This window comes from Alexandromys fortis, unplaced genomic scaffold (genome assembly GCF_014885135.2).
Source record: "Alexandromys fortis isolate MF-2015 unplaced genomic scaffold, M_Fortis_MF-2015_v1.1 scaffold_1, whole genome shotgun sequence".
Classification (NCBI taxonomy): Eukaryota; Metazoa; Chordata; class Mammalia; order Rodentia; family Cricetidae; genus Alexandromys; species Alexandromys fortis.
In genome coordinates, this window is record NW_026067927.1 from 34,767,082 (window position 1) to 34,782,690 (window position 15,609).

Here is a 15,609-nt window from a genome sequence, read left to right on the forward strand (position 1 = left end):
AGAGTTTTTAATCTCAGTAATACTGATCTTGTGATATAAACTCATTAAATTATTTTACCTTTTTTCTTCTTTTGTTGTGTTGAATGTTATATCTTGCACATGGTAATGATCTCCTAGGAAAGAAACAGGCCGAGAGTCCTCTTCTGCCTCTGTCATAATGGTAGCTGGAGGCTGGAGAACCCAGGGGCCCTTGGAGAAGTACTTTGATACTCCCATAGTGAGCCAGAAGATCTAGACCACTCTCCTGGCAACCTTTAGTCTAGCCTTCATGCTTTTTCCCCCTCTTCTTCCTGGCCTTTCCAGCTGCTTGTTGTTTGTTTTTTGCTTGTGTGGACGTCAGCCATCAGAAAAGGTGTGGGATGGGAAAGGAGTTACAGAGGAACTTAACAAAACCATGGAACAACTTTAAAGTTGGGTTTAGCCGGGCGGTGGTGGCGCAAGCCTTTAATCCCAGCACTCGGGAGGCAGAGGCAGGAGGATCTCTGTGAGTTCGAGGCCAGCCTGGTCTACAAGAGCTAGTTCCAGGGCAGGAACTAAAAGCTACGGAGAAACCCTGTCTCAAAAAATCCAAAAATAAAAAATAAATAAAGTTGGTCTGAACTCCATCTGATTCTGGGGGTTGAGGCTGGAACCGCCTAGGCTAAAACTGCTCTACATTTAGCTTTATATTTAGTTTAAGTCTGTCTTGATGTGGCCTACATTTCTTTGGCTTTGGCTAGAAATTTTCATTTGAAGCTTCTGGCAGTGTTAATTATCCTTCTGTACCATCCGTCCTTGGCTATTACCCCACTCAGTAACTTTTCCCTCAATGTTCTTACCACGTTTCATTGCCTTTGTCAGCAAATAAAGTCACAGGGGTACTAGAAATAATCCTTTCCTGTATGTTTTTAAAAGACTAAGAAACAGGAGTTTATTTGTAAAAGTATTTTGTTTATTAGTATTTCAGTGTCATATTTTATGATTACATATAATTTTTGGTTTTGCTGAATTTAAGTGTTTTTGTTGTTGAGTCATGATATCATGTAGCCTAAGCTGACCTCAGACTTTTCATATAGCCAAGAATGGCCTTGAAATTTTAATCTTTCTGCCTCCACTTTGAGTCTCAAAATTACAGGAATTGCCACCATACCTAAGTTTATGTGGTGCTGGGTGTTGAACCCAGTGCTAGGCAATCGCATTGTCTATTGAGATAAATAAATCTTTAATCCTCAAACTTTTGGAAGATGAAATATGGTAACATATTGGCGTAATTCAGCATTTAAAAAACACTGAAGGTTTTAATATTTCTTCCAGTTGTATCCTTCAACAATCAGTCTGTTTTTCAGATTTGTCTCATGATTTTTGCTGTCATACTAGTAATAATAGCCTTATTAAATTTCACACTATTTTTCTTATAGCTTGCTGTAATTTGTTAGCTCTGCCCTTTATTAGTGTACAGTTTTGGCAGTTTAGCATCCTATGGTTAGTAACCTTAAAATAATTTTTCTTCTTTTTAGAATTGGGAGCATAAATTGTTTATTGCCCTCTTACTGGGTCACCACCTCTCGGATCTAAGTTGTGCATTGTAGTTGTTAAGTCATACACTCCTGTGAGCGATGCAGGAGACTGAGCTGTGCCCCATGAGCTGTGCCCCATCAGCACTTCTCTAAACTCCATCCTAGCCATCCTTCCATGGCAAACCTGTTCCCATTGAAATTAGAGTCGACTTTTATAAAGGAACTCTGTGTACAAGCTACAAAATCTCTTAATCTTGAGGAAGACTCTTTTTACATAGGCTTAATGTTGATCTTGTTTATTGGAATTTACAGTGCGTTTTGTCTAGTTTATAGAAGCCTATCAAATTTGTGATAGCAACTGGGTACAGTAGCTTATGCCTAAACCTCAGCACTTGGGAGGCTAAGGGAGAGGAGTGCTACAAGTTCAAAGCCAGCCTGTCCTAAAACTGGGTCCCTGTGTCAAAATACAAAAGCAAAACCAAACAAAACTTATGAAGGTGAGACAGGGAAAGGATAAAGTTGAATAGCTTCCTTTTCCTGGACAAATACCATTATATGTGACAGAGGTATTTTGCTGTTTTAAAAAGATAAATAAGAGCTCAGTGGAGGTGTCGAACACCTTTAATCTCAGCTCTCAGGAGGCAGAAGCAGGTGAATCTCTGAGTTTGAGGCCAGCCTGGTCTACAAAGTAAGTTCCAGGACTGGCTCCATAGCTACTGAGCAACCCTGACTCAAAAAAAAAAAAAAAAAAATCTGTAGCCCTAGTAGTAATCAGAACTGTATGATGGGGCCCTATCTCAGCTTGTGCTCTCTACCCTGTGTAAAATAGATGATGAATATTGTCTGGAAAACATTTGAAAATAATTTAAAAGCTGGACATCGTGTTACATGCTATAATCGCAAGTACTTGAGAGTTGAAGGAAAGATCAGGAGTTCAAACTAGCCTCAGCTACATAGGGAGTTTGACACCAGCCTGGACTACAAGAGTTCCATCCAGTCTCAAAAACAAACAAAACACCCAAATCTCCTAGCTTTAAATTGACAACTTGACCCATCTCAGAAGAAAGCCCCTATTGAGGAATTGCTTAGATCAGATGGCTTTTGAGACTGTCTATGTGTGTTACCATTCCCTGAGAGTGGTCTATGCTTTGTAAGATAGTTTGCTAAAGCCAATGAGCCAGCGAGCAGTGAACATCTGGTTTTTGTATTGGGTTTTTGCCTTGAGTTCCTACCCTAATTTTGCTTAATAATGAATTGTAACTGGAAACTTTGATTCTTAGCCAAAAATAGAAATGAGAGATAAAATGCCAAATCAACTTGTCAAGTCTTGACTTTAGAATAAAAGAAAGATGGGGGCGGGGGGGGGGGGATAAAAGGGGAACAATATTTATTTCTTTTAGCAATGGGTAGAGATTTCAAGGATTTTTTAGGTACTACTTCTTTTTGGAACTTTATTTTGTGGTTTTTGTTTTGTTTTGGTTTTTGGCCTTTTGAGACAGGGTTTCTCTGTGGCTTTGGAGCCTGTCCTGGAACTAGCTCTTGTAGACCAGGCTGGCCTCAAACTCACAGAGATCCGCCTGCCTCTGCCTCCCAAGTGCTGGGATTAAAGGCTTGCGCCACCACTGCCCAGCCTTGGAACTTTATTTTGAAAAATTAACTTTATTCAGAATAATATTCAGAATAACAATATATATTACAAAATTTTATACATTTTGTTATAATAGTTGAATGATAGGATGTTCATTAAATTTGGTGAGATGTGCACTCATTTCCATAAACTCTAGAATGGTCTGTCATACCAGCAAGAGCACCATAGTCTGTCTATATAATTTTCACTCTTTGCTTCTCAGTGGCTCAAACAAACACTAATCCAATTTTTGTTCTAAAAGATTTACTTCTCTTGTCATTTCATATTAGTGTAATGATATAGTGTATAGTCTCTAAGCTTTGCTTTTCACCTTACATATTTTGGCTTGTCATAAGCACACTAGATCTCATCTGACTTGCATGTGATTATATGTGGTAACATGTAGCAATAACTTGTTTACACTGCTGAGTAGTATTTAGCACAGCTATATATATACATCCTAGTTTCCTTAGTTGTTCACCATTTGGTATGTTTTGGCATTAGGGCTATTTTATTATTTTAGCTGGTGTGTGCTCTCTGAACTGTAATCTACCAGCATAAGAAGTTGACGTCCATTCTCCACAATACATTGTGTTCATTTTTGAAAGTTTATACTTGTAGAATGGGAATAAGAGCTTGTTTCTTTTGTGAGAATTTCATTGGTGTTGAGTTTTAGCTCCTGCTTTGTCCGCTGCTGCTGCTCAGCCTGTGTAAAGGCTTGCACGATCTACCATTTGCTCATTTGATTGTCATTCATTCTTCCTGTTGCCCTCCAGCATTCAAAGCTTGTGTTATATTCATCTTTTTTTTGATTGTCCTTTTTCATAACTTGTTTCAATGTTGTCCACTTGCATCAAGGAAACTAAGGCTATACAGAAAAGCTTTTTCTCAGAAAACAAAAAATAAATTAATTTTTTAAAATGGAGGAAATGGATTAGGGAACTTCTGGGAAGAAGGTAGGTGAGAGTTGAGGTATTGTAAATGTGAGGAAGAAAGAAAAAGAAAGTATCTTCTGTCTTTTAAGTCATTTAATTCTTACTAGTTACAGTTTGTTACACTATTTAAGGAACGTGCTGGTAATTTTTTCCTAAAAGTAATTGTTTTGGGCATTAAGTAATGCCTAAAACATAAAAGTTTAGGCATTAAGAACTGTATAGCCTCTCTAACTACTTGCCTTGGTGGCAAAAAAAAGCCATAGACCATATAGAAATGAATAGTGTGACTCTATACTCCAATAAAATGTTACCCCAAAAGTCTAATGTAATAGTTTATCAGACCCTAATTTGGGGTAGGGGGCAGATTTGAGACAGGGTTTCTCTGTATGTAGCCCTTGCTGCTGTGGAATTCATTTTGTAGACCAGGCCGACTTCAAATACCTGCTTCTGTCGCCACTAAACGTGTTCACTACTACACTCAACTGAGGTCCTAAATCATGTTCTACATGGAGCAATGCATGTGACCACTGAATACAGATTTATCTCACTCTGATATCTACTTCTTTGTACTCTGCTGGCTTCTTTGTTTGCTCAAAGAAATAGCCAGAAAACTGAAGCTTGGCCTGAGTATTTTCTGAGAAAGCTGAATTGCCACTATCTAATGGGAACAGCAACCTCAAGAAGGGAACAAGACCATCTTGAAACCTAGGATTGAAACTTTGTTTAGGAATGGGGGGACAGATACAATACTAACAAACACAGGAGCTCACTTTAATTAAAACCACTCACACTTTTAGAGTTGACAGATTTTGATTATTATCATGGCTGACCTACCTCAATAATTGATTTATAATTACATAGTGAGTTTGATAAACCACTTTCCCTTTTTTATTCCCATTTTATATTATTTATAAAATGGAGATGCCATTTTCTGCCTGGCATGTTGAACTGAAGATCAGAGGTCTTTGAATGTGAGGTGACTGGAAATAATAAACCCATGTTGTTTCTTAACTTTTTTTTTTTTTTTGGTGTTCCTTCCCATTAGAAATAAGTGTAATGTGTTGTAAAACTTTAATGTCTAATGAGGAAATTATTAGATTATAATCTATCATAGTTTTCCTCAGAGCACAAAGTCATGGATACAAATGTGTATATTTATTCCAAGTTTTTTTTTTTTTTTTTTTTTTTTTTAACCATCTAGGGTATGGTCCGTTTCAGAAGTAGAAGAAACATTGTCATGCTGGCAGGAACTCAAGGAAACTTGTCACATGCTTGGAAAATGCACCTCTTTGGTTCATTTATAGATACATTATCTAACATGGAACAATAAGAAAAATCCCACTTTTTTTTTATACTTTGAGTAGCTGCATAATTATATAGGTAGCAATGTAGGCTTATACTTTTAATACCTATTTCAGCCTTTAAATATTTGCCCACAACATTTAGTTGTTCCCCCCTCCCTTCTATTTTTGAGATATGTTCCTCCTATGGTTTCAGGGTGGCTTTCCTGGATTAATTTATTTGTTGTTTGTTTATTTGAGATGGTATCACTGTACAGCCCTGGCTAGCCTGGAACTCTCTGTGTAGAGCAAGCTGGCTTCAAATTCACAGAGACCCTCCTACCTCTGCCTCATAAGTGCCAGGATTAAAGATGTGCGCTATACAACTAGCTTCTAATTGCTTTCCATTTCATCAGAAACATTAACACTATATTCAACTGAGGTTCCTAAACAGACCCTACTTTATTGTGTAGGTGTTAGCCTCTAGTCCTAAGGGGCTTCAGTGTGCTACATTGTAACAGTGCACATGTTTTAAAACTGGGACAGTGTGGAACTGAGGAGAAGAAATGGAGCAATTACCTGGCCCTGTTAGGTTATATATCCTTCTAGAAGTCATGAACTTGGCTTCCTAAGGTGTTTGTGTTTTTGTGTTTGTTATTTTGTTTGTTTTTTGAGGCAAAGTTTTATGCCTAGGCTGACATGAAACAATTCTGTAGCCTGTGTTGGCCTTAAATTTACAGTAGTCTTTCTGCCTTACCCATCATGTCCAGTTCTCAAGGTGTTTCTTACTCAGAAGAATATCAGATACTTGTGCCTGTTTACCCAGTTAGTAATCTGTGTTTTTATTTTAGGTATATGCTAACTTTGTATTGGTATACAGAAAGCCGGCTTCAGTTTAATCATTTCCTTACTAATAGAGAATTGTGTATACGAGGAATTAAAAAAAAAAACTCCCAACTTTTGTTTTTGATAATCCATAGCAAATAATATCAAGCTTCTTACTGTTCAAGCCAGAATCCTTTTACATCTTTAAAATTGTTTTGAGCCTGCCTATTATTTTGGTTTTTCAAGACAGGCTTTCTCTGTGTAGCCCTGGCTGTCCTGGAACTTGCTCTGTAGACCAGGCTGGCCTCAAAGGCACAGAGATCTGCCTGACTCTGCCTCCCGAGTGCTGGGATTAAAGGCATGCGCACCACTGCTCACAGACCTCTTGTTGACAGAGTGGGTTTAAATAATTAATTAAATCCATTAATTAATATTGAAGTTATTTTCTCTTTTAGCTATTCGGTCAGAGAAGAAACGTCTTAGGAAGCCAAGCAAGTGGCTTCTGGAATATTCAGAAGAATATGACCAGATATTTGCTCCTAAGAAAAAACAAAAGAAGGTACAGGAACAAGTGCATAAGGTATGCAGCAACATTTTATAAGGTGGCAGTTTACCTGTAGTATCATATTCTATCTTCAGAAGACCATTACTTTAACTGGGGTCCTCCTTCTCTGGTGTTTGTTTTGTGTCGTCTCTTGTTTACTATTAGTTATTCAGAAGGTGTGTGAGTGAATCAACTTAACATGTTTCTGCCTTTTGAAGAGTGTTTTAGTACTTAGGAAGATTGTTATGATGAAGCATTAACAGCCTGGATAATGAAATGAAAATACATAGTTTTGCCTTAACATTTTTTTAGTGAATTAAAGTTCTCATAATGCTAACTAATCTCTTTACTTTTATTTTACACTTTTGTGAATTAACAGTATGTATGTAATTAGTAGCAAAGGAATGTCCTGTACTTTGTTAGCCATTGCTCTGTGGTTTAAAAAAAGTGAAGACCCTTATCTGTTAATTTTATTAGTGGCTATAAAATAAAAAGACTTAAAGATTTTCTTTCATCTTTCTCTACATTAAGCTCAGTCTTTTTATTAAACTTTAAAGTTCTTTTTTTTAATTTTTTTATTTATTTATTTTTTAGAATGTTTAAATATTTATTTATCATGTATACAATGTTCTGTCTGAATGCCTGCAGGCCAGGAGAGGGCGCCAGACCTCATCACAGATGGTTGTGAGCCACCGTGTGGTTGCTGGGAACTGAACTCAGGACCTTTGGAAGAGCAGGCAATGCTCTCGACCACTGAGCCATATCTCCAGCCCCCTAAAATTCTTTAAAAGTAAAAATAATTGTTTCTTTTAATTAAGGGGTTTAGTTTTAATTGGTAATATTAGGAGGAACTTTGATTTTTTTTCTCCCTTTCTCATTGGTTTTACATTAGAGTTTAAATTTTAAACATTTTTCTTTTTAATTATGCTAAAATATTTCACAAAGTCTTATAGTAGCTATTTTAAGCATAGAGTTCTACAAGTTGGAGTAGTTGTGCTATTATACAACCATAAGTATCATTCATCTCTAGAATTATTTATTTTCTTAAACTGAAAAGCAATACTTATTGGGCAAATAATTCTCCTTTCTGTTATTTCCATTTTTTTTTTTTAATCTCTATGAGTTTGATTCTTCCAGATTGAACTAGTGGAGTTTTGTACTACTTTGAACTGTTTCCCTTAGCATAATATCCTCAGGCTTAATATACAGTATAGCAAGTATCAGAATCTCTTGGGTTTGTTTTGTTTTTGGGGGGGGGGTTGTTTGTTCGTTTTGTTTTCTGAGACAGGGTTTCTCTGTGTAGCCTTGGCTGTCCCAGTGGAGACCAGACTGGCCTTGAACTTACAGATCTGCCTGCCTCTGCCTTCAGAGTGCCCCTGCCAAGATTAAAGGTGTGAGCTACCACCACCACCAGGTCCTTAATGTTTTGTGTTTTTAATTGTCCTTTTATTCCCCTTTTGGTAAATTGTAATAATTTTGTCCTGTGTATTCTATTTGTACCTACTATGTTTAGGTAAGTTCCCGCTGTGAAGACGAAAGCCTTCTTGCCCGATGTCGCTCTAGTGCTCAGAACAAGCAGGTGGATGAGAATTCTTTGATTTCAACTAAAGAAGAGCCTCCAGTTCTTGAAAGAGAGGCTCCATTTTTGGAAGGGCCCTTGGCTCAGTCAGATCTTGGAGTTGGACATGCTGAGTTGCCACAGCTGACCTTATCTGTTCCTGTGGCTCCAGAAGTCTCTCCGCAGCCTGCCCTTGAGTCTGAGGAATTGCTTGTTAAGACACCAGGTAAGGTGGGGCTGGGGTCTCAGTGTATAAGCAGATGTGATTGGATGCAGCAGGAACTTTCTTCTATGTGTTGTTGTAAAGCTAACATCTTTTACTGTTTATGATTTTGTTCAAGGAAATTCCTAAAATAGTGGCTAATTTGATATAGCTTCTGACTACAGATGAGTCTGTGGAGTACTGTGAAGGAGATGACTTTAGAAACTATCCTGTTTTATTGTCCTTTCATGATTATTGATCAGCTGCAGTGTGAACTAACAAACAAGTAGGAATGCTGCACACAGGTGGGCTAGAGAGATGGTTCAGAAATTAAGAGCATTGGCTGCTCTTCTAGAGGTTCTGAGTTTAATTCTCAGCAACCACATGGTGGTTCACAACCAATGAAATGTGGTGCCCTCTGGCTTGCAGGCAGAATACTATATGCATAACAAATATAAGAATCTTTAAAAAAAAAACTTAAACATTTTGGTGGCTGGGTGGTGCTATCATTCATTCATTCATTTATTCCTCCCTTCTCTTTCTTCAAGATGGGTCATTATATAGCCCTGGCTGTCCTAGAACTCCTTCTGTAGATCAGGCTGACCTTGAACTCAAAAAAATCTCTAAAGTTGTTTCATCATGTATAAACTGGCTAAAATAGGAACTGGAAAAATAGCTCAGCTAGAAAAATAGCTCAGTTGATGATATGATTGCTGCAGTTCAGTCCCCAGTACCTACATTAAAATTCCAGGTGTAGTGGTGCATGTTGGGAATGCCAGTCAGAGGCGCAGCCTGTGAGCCCTTGGCCCCAGTGAAAACAAGGTGGATGGGCTCTGAGGAACACCTTGCAAAGTTGAGCTCTGGTCTCTGCAGGTATACCCCAACAGCATAAAAGGAATCAATGTGTAACATTAGAATTTTGAAAACAAATTAAGCATCTAGTAAGTTTTAGTATTTCCTTGAAGTTCATTTCCAACTGGTTCTCATTTCATTATTTGCTATTTCACTTGGGGAGAATTAAATCTAAAAGTACTATTTGTATCATCCTGGTTATTGGGTGTTGCTTTAGTCTGTCAAGGACTGTTACTTGTCCTTCTATTTAGATAATAAGTATCTATACATCCCCAGCATTAGTTACTGGTATTTTTTCTTAAAATTCTAGTTATTCTTACTGCAGTAAAGCAGAATCTTAAAAGATTTTTGTTTCATTTTATGTTATGTTGTTTTAATTTTTGCCATGCCAGGGATCACTCCTAGCGATTCACACATGTTAAGCAAGTGCCTTGACACTGAACTATATGTCCAACTCCTAAAAGATTCTTTAAATTACATTTATTTGTGTGTGTTTGTATACATGCACAAGTGTGTGAGCACATCACCACATATTTGTGGAGTTCAGAGGACAACTTTCAGAGGGACAGTTTTCTTCTATCATGTTTGTTCTGGGATCAAACTTGTCAGGCTTGGCACCAAGTGATTTTATACACTGTGCCGTCTGGCCTATCTAAAAGGTATGTTTTAAGGAACAGGAATAAGTACTTACTGTATCACACAAACATTCATGTTTGTGCATGTGTGCGTGCGCATTTATATTGTAGGATTATTTGTTTTCCTATTTTCCTATTTTGAGAGTGTTTATAGCCCTAGCTGTCCTTGGTACTCACTATAAAACAGGCTGGTCTTTTCATCCACAGAGATCTGCCCATTTCTGTCTCTGGACTGCTGGGATTAAAGGGGTGCACTACCACACCTAGCTTGTTTTACTTTTTTGTTTTGTTTCTTTTGTCTTTTTTGGTGATGTGGGGGGAGGGTTGATCCCCCCCCCCCAGGATTTCTCTGTATGTAGTCCTGTCTGTTCACTTTGTGGTCCAGGCTGGCCTAATAGGGGTTCTCCTGCCTCTGCCTTCCAAGTGCTGTGGTTAAAGGTGTGTGCTACCTCTACCTGGCTTTGTTTTACTTGTTTTGAAGGTCTGTTTGTGCCCAGACTCCAGCTCTACTTTATTTATCCTCACCATAAGTTGATTGCTATAATTGCACTTTCGCCCTTTTGATTTTGCCCTTTTTCTATGGTTCACACATGTACACAGTCATCATGCATTAATGTGTGCCTTCATTATGTAAAATTTAATGTATTTTAGTAAGCACTATTTTAGAGTAATATATTCATACTGTTCCCTTTCTTATAACATAATGAAAAATGTAAAAAAGATTGTGACTTATATTAATACAAGTTTTTATTTTTCAAAATTAGCTTGTGCTGAATTTTCAAAGCATCTAAGGAAAATTATGTGCATTTCAGGAAATTATGAAAGTAAGCGTCAAAGAAAACCAACTAAGAAACTTCTTGAATCCAATGATTTAGACCCTGGATTTATGCCCAAGAAGGGTGATCTTGGCCTTTCTAGAAAGGTATGTTATTTTTGTCAAATGTAAAGTAGGCTTAAACCCATGTAAAACATGATTAAAAATTGCATTTTTCAGTAGTACTTTTAACATTTATCTGCATAGTCATCCTTTAATCGTGGTTTCACTTTCCACAGTTTCAATTAACTAATAACTATACCCTATAAACTATAAGTATTTAATGGCAAATTCAAGAAATACACAATTCATATTTAAAATGCATGTGTGTGACTTACTCTTTGTCCAGGCTGTCTATATCATTGTGTGGGTTACTGGGTTAATTCATGGTATGACACTGTTTGCTTTGAAGTGATGCTTTTGACCAGTTAGGATTCTAAAGTGCGAGTTTAGTGCTGGCAGCTTGAATATGCTAAAGAGCCTGGTAAGTGCCTTCTTTAAGTGGAAAAGTAAATGTTCTTGTGTTAATAATGAAATAAAACTATATGTTGAGCTTGCTGAGAAGTCTATTAAGAATGAACCATCATCCCATTAAATTATGACGACAGAAATTTGTGAAACTTTTGATAGTCTTCTTCAAACTACAGAAATTACAATCAGAAGTGTTTAATAAGTGCCCAGTTAAAATGGAAAGATCATTTCATTTGTGGGTGGAACACATAAACCAGAAAGTGTGTTCCAATTGATGGCATAGAGGTGTGTCTGAAGAATTGAGTCGTTGCCAGACGGTGGTGGCACACACTTTTATTCCCAGCACTCCGGGAGGCAGAGGTAGGAGGATCTCTGTGAGTTCGAGGCCAGTGTGGTCTACAAAGTATGTTCCAGGACTGGCCCCATAGCTACTGGGAAACCTTGTCTCAAAAAACAAAATAAGTAAATAAATTAATTTTAAAAAAAGAATTGAGGCCAGGCGGTGGTGGCGCACCCCTTTAATCCCAGCACTTGGGAGGCAGAGGCAGGCGGATCTCTGTGAGTTCGAGACCAGCCTAGTCTACAAGAACTAGTTCCAGGACAGGCTCCAAAGCCCAGGGAAACCCTGTCTCGGAAAAAAAAAAAAAAGAATTGAGTCATTATAAAAACCTCATAAAAAGTAATATAAAGCTATGCAAATAAAATTTAGCTACAGAGATATTAGGAATAGAGTTGGACTACAATATCTAAAAATTACTAGAGAAGCATTGTCTGTTGTTGGAGAAGTGACTGCCACCTTTTTAGCAGAGTTGGAGAAGTTGATTAATGAGAACTACTGTGGAAAACAAATTTACATGTGATAAACATGTGCCTTTTTAGAAGAGGATATCCAGTAAAATATATTCATAAAAGTGCAAAGGAGGGACTGCCTTATGCATAAGATAGATTATGAAGAGGACATGAACTCTGGTATGTAAGTGCACATGAGATATTTTAAGAAAGAGAAGAAAGGAACCCACATTCATGTAATTTATTATGGTATACTTTTTATACTTTATAGTTTGTTCTTGTGCCTAATTAAAAATTCAAGTTTAATATATGTTATGCTATGTGTAGGACTATGTGTAATATGTATATTTTCAAGAATCCAAAAGAAAGTTCTCAAATATTTCCCTTGTGGCAGGGTAGAGATGGGGACAATGTATGCCAATGTGTATAGAAATTACAGAGTTTTAGTATGTGTCCTTATCTATGTGAGATCTTATATTTAAAAACTGTTTTGCAGTACATAGCTTTGATGTGAGCTCCCTTCAGGTGTTTTTTGTTTTGTTCTTTCTTTCCTTCCTTTTGACAGTATTAGAAATTAAGCCTAGAGCTCACAGATGATCAGCATGCATTCTGAGATAGATTCCTCCCTTCCCTTCTGAATCATGTTTTTGTTTATTCTTTGAGAATTTCATGCAGTGTATGTTGACTGAATTCATTCCCCCTTCCTAATTCCCCTAGCTCTCACCTTCCTTCCCTCCCCATTCACATTCATGTTCTCTCTTCCTGTCTCCTGTAAACAGATAAATAATTTCAGAAATAAAGAACAAAAAATCTTAGAGTCTGGTTTGTGTTGACCAACTATTTCTTTTGGTGTCGTTTTTCCTAGAGTGTGGTTGACATACCAAGTGTTACTACATTGCTAAAACTAATTTTCTTTTAGTCAAATGCAATAACTCCATGACTAGTGGTAGGACCTCATGTCTACCTCCTCTCCTCTGTGCTAGGATTTTGTCTGATTTGAATTTGTGCATGCCGTCAGGATATGTTTGATTGTCTGGAAAATACTGTTTAACTGGTCTTGGTTTCTTGCTCTTGTTGACAGTGTCAGCTATGGGTTCCAGCTCATGGATTAGTCCTTAAATCTAATTTTAAAGGTTGTTGGTTATTCTCATAACATTTGTGCCCTGCCATAGGCCAAAGCAGCTTCTTTATTAACCAGTGATAATAAAACACAGTGAGGAATCCCACATCACCCAAGTGTATGTGAAGCCAGTCAAGGTGATTTATTTATAGCAAGGAGAGAAATCCAAGCAGAGATAGAGGAGGAAAGAAGGTAGAGTTAGGGAGACACCATGTAGCTGTCCAAGAAGTAAGAGGTAACAAACCATGAGCCTCTTGGAAATGGGTTAATTTAAAATGTAAGAGCTAGCTAGAAATAGGCCTGAGCCACTGGCCAAACAGTGTTGTGATTAATACAGTTTTTGTGTGATTATTCAGGTCTGGGTGGTTGGGAAACAGAAGCACATTTACACTTGGGCACACGGGCAGACCTGGAATTTGAGAACCTCCTGCCTTTATCTTCCCAACAACCTTCATTTTAGGCTATATTACCAGACTCAGATTTTCTTTACAAGTGAAATACGTTTTTATGATAAAGTTGGTGCTAGTTGTTATTTATTTACTTTAAGGCAGATTCTTGCTCAGGTTTAGTCTGTGCTGGCACTTACTGTATATATGGTACTCTGGCCCCATATTTGTGTTCCTTTTTGTCAACCTCTCAACTGTTAGAGTCCCTGGCATGAGAAGCCATGGCCAACTTGCACAATATTTTTTCCTAAACTTAAAACCTTTTAACCTGATTTGTGTTGTTTTGTAGCATGAATTCTAGATTGTCTTAATAATAAAAGCCCAGAGTCAGTCAGATATAGGGGTTAATGCTGAAGATCAGAGAAGCAGAGAGGCCAGCCACTAGAGAGTTATTTTTCCTCTACCAATGCTCAGGCTGAAGGCGTGATTCTGTCCTCAGACTGTACTGAGCTTCTGACTCCTTTTGCATTATATTCCTCTCGGTCTGCCCAGCCATATCACTCCTGTCTCCACTTCTTTTGTGCTGAGATTACCTTTGTGTGAGCTCTTTTTCTCTTTTAGACAGAATCAGTCTTGTGCAGCCCAGGGTGGGCTTGAACTAACAAAGATTGCTCTGCCTCTATCTCTCGAGTCCTGGAATTAAAGTTCAAATATTTGAAATCATGATTTTGCAGTTACAGATTTGCTTTTCACTAACAGTGAAAAGTCCAGTATTATTAAATGGTACACAGAAATAGAAAGTTAATTCTATTATCAAAATAGAATTGGTTCTTTAGAAGTCTGACTGGAGAGGTGACTTGGAGAGTAAAGGACTTATCTCCAAGCCTGATAACCTGAATCTGATTCCTGAGCCACATGATGAAAGGAAAGAACCAACTCCTCTAAGTTGTCCTTTGACCTCCTCAATCCCCAATATGCACAGATTCCTCTCCAATAACAAAATAACTGAATATAAAAAGTATTTTTGATGAATCTTGAAAAGGAAAATAAATAATACTATAAAATCATAGTTAGTGATTCATAGTCATTGGTGTTGACTCAGCGCCTTTAATCCAGCATTTGAGAGGCAGAGGCAGGTGAATCTCAGTGAACTCGAGCCAGCCTGGTCTACAAAGTGAGCTCCAGGAAAGCCACAGCAATTACACAAAAAAAAAACATGTCTCAAAAAAAAAAAAAAAAACCAGAAATAAATAAATAAATGAAAATAAATATCATAGTTTTTGGATTTCTATCCTTTCTTAGCTGGAGCAAGCTTAGGTCTTATAATCTTTCACCTTCCCTCCCTTCCTTTTCTGAGACAGGGTTTCTCTGTGTAGCCCTGGCTGTCCTGGAATTCTTTCTGTAGACCAGGCTGGCCTCAAACTTAATATCTGCCTGCCCCTGCCTCCTGAGTGCTGGAATTAAAGGTAAACACTGCCACTACCCAACAAGTATTTATTTTTATATTAATAGAATATCATTTATTTAAGGGCTTTAGCCAGGTATAGTAACCTTTCCTTTTTCTAAACTTTTAGGTTAAGTGTACAAAGTAATGGATTTAATTGTGCCATTTTTGTATCTGTGTTCCATTGTCCGTTGCTTTCAGTCCTTCCCCTCTTCTACTGTACTTCCAGTACCTCTTATTCCCCAACTGGTCCTTTCTCCTTGCAAATAGAGTCGCCTGCTTCATTTAGGGTGTTTAATAATAACTTTAATCTAAAATAGTAAGTTGTCATGCTATTCCATAATTTAGAGTTGTTTTACTGTTCAGTGTTCATTGTTCCTTGAGTCAGTTTTTCAGTGCTATTTGGTATAGTATGTATTTAAACAGAATGTATACTAAAATTGGAATATACAGAGGATTGGGTCTTTGTATAATGATGGTATGGATATTGTTCAAGTATATTTGTGTGTGTGTGTGTGTGTATTACATTACATGAAAACACAGAATTGAGAGAAGGTCTATGTAGCTTAAAATGACATGTGTAGCTGAGGATGACCTTGAACTCCTGATACACCACCACAGCTAATATCGT

At 37.5% G+C, this 15,609-nt stretch overlaps 1 protein-coding gene across 12 annotated transcripts in view; it reads left to right on the top strand.

Annotated features, from left to right (window-relative positions):
• Positions 1–15,609, top strand: part of Nsd1 (nuclear receptor binding SET domain protein 1) — a 112,559-nt gene that overhangs the window by 45,261 nt on the left and 51,689 nt on the right. For all 12 annotated transcript variants that reach the window (XM_050144058.1, XM_050144064.1, XM_050144057.1 and 9 more), the window contains 3 exons: positions 6,619–6,743; positions 8,221–8,491; positions 10,767–10,876. In XM_050144058.1, coding sequence (XP_050000015.1) covers positions 6,619–6,743; positions 8,221–8,491; positions 10,767–10,876 — 506 coding nt within the window. The remainder of the gene's footprint in view (positions 1–6,618; positions 6,744–8,220; positions 8,492–10,766; positions 10,877–15,609) is intronic.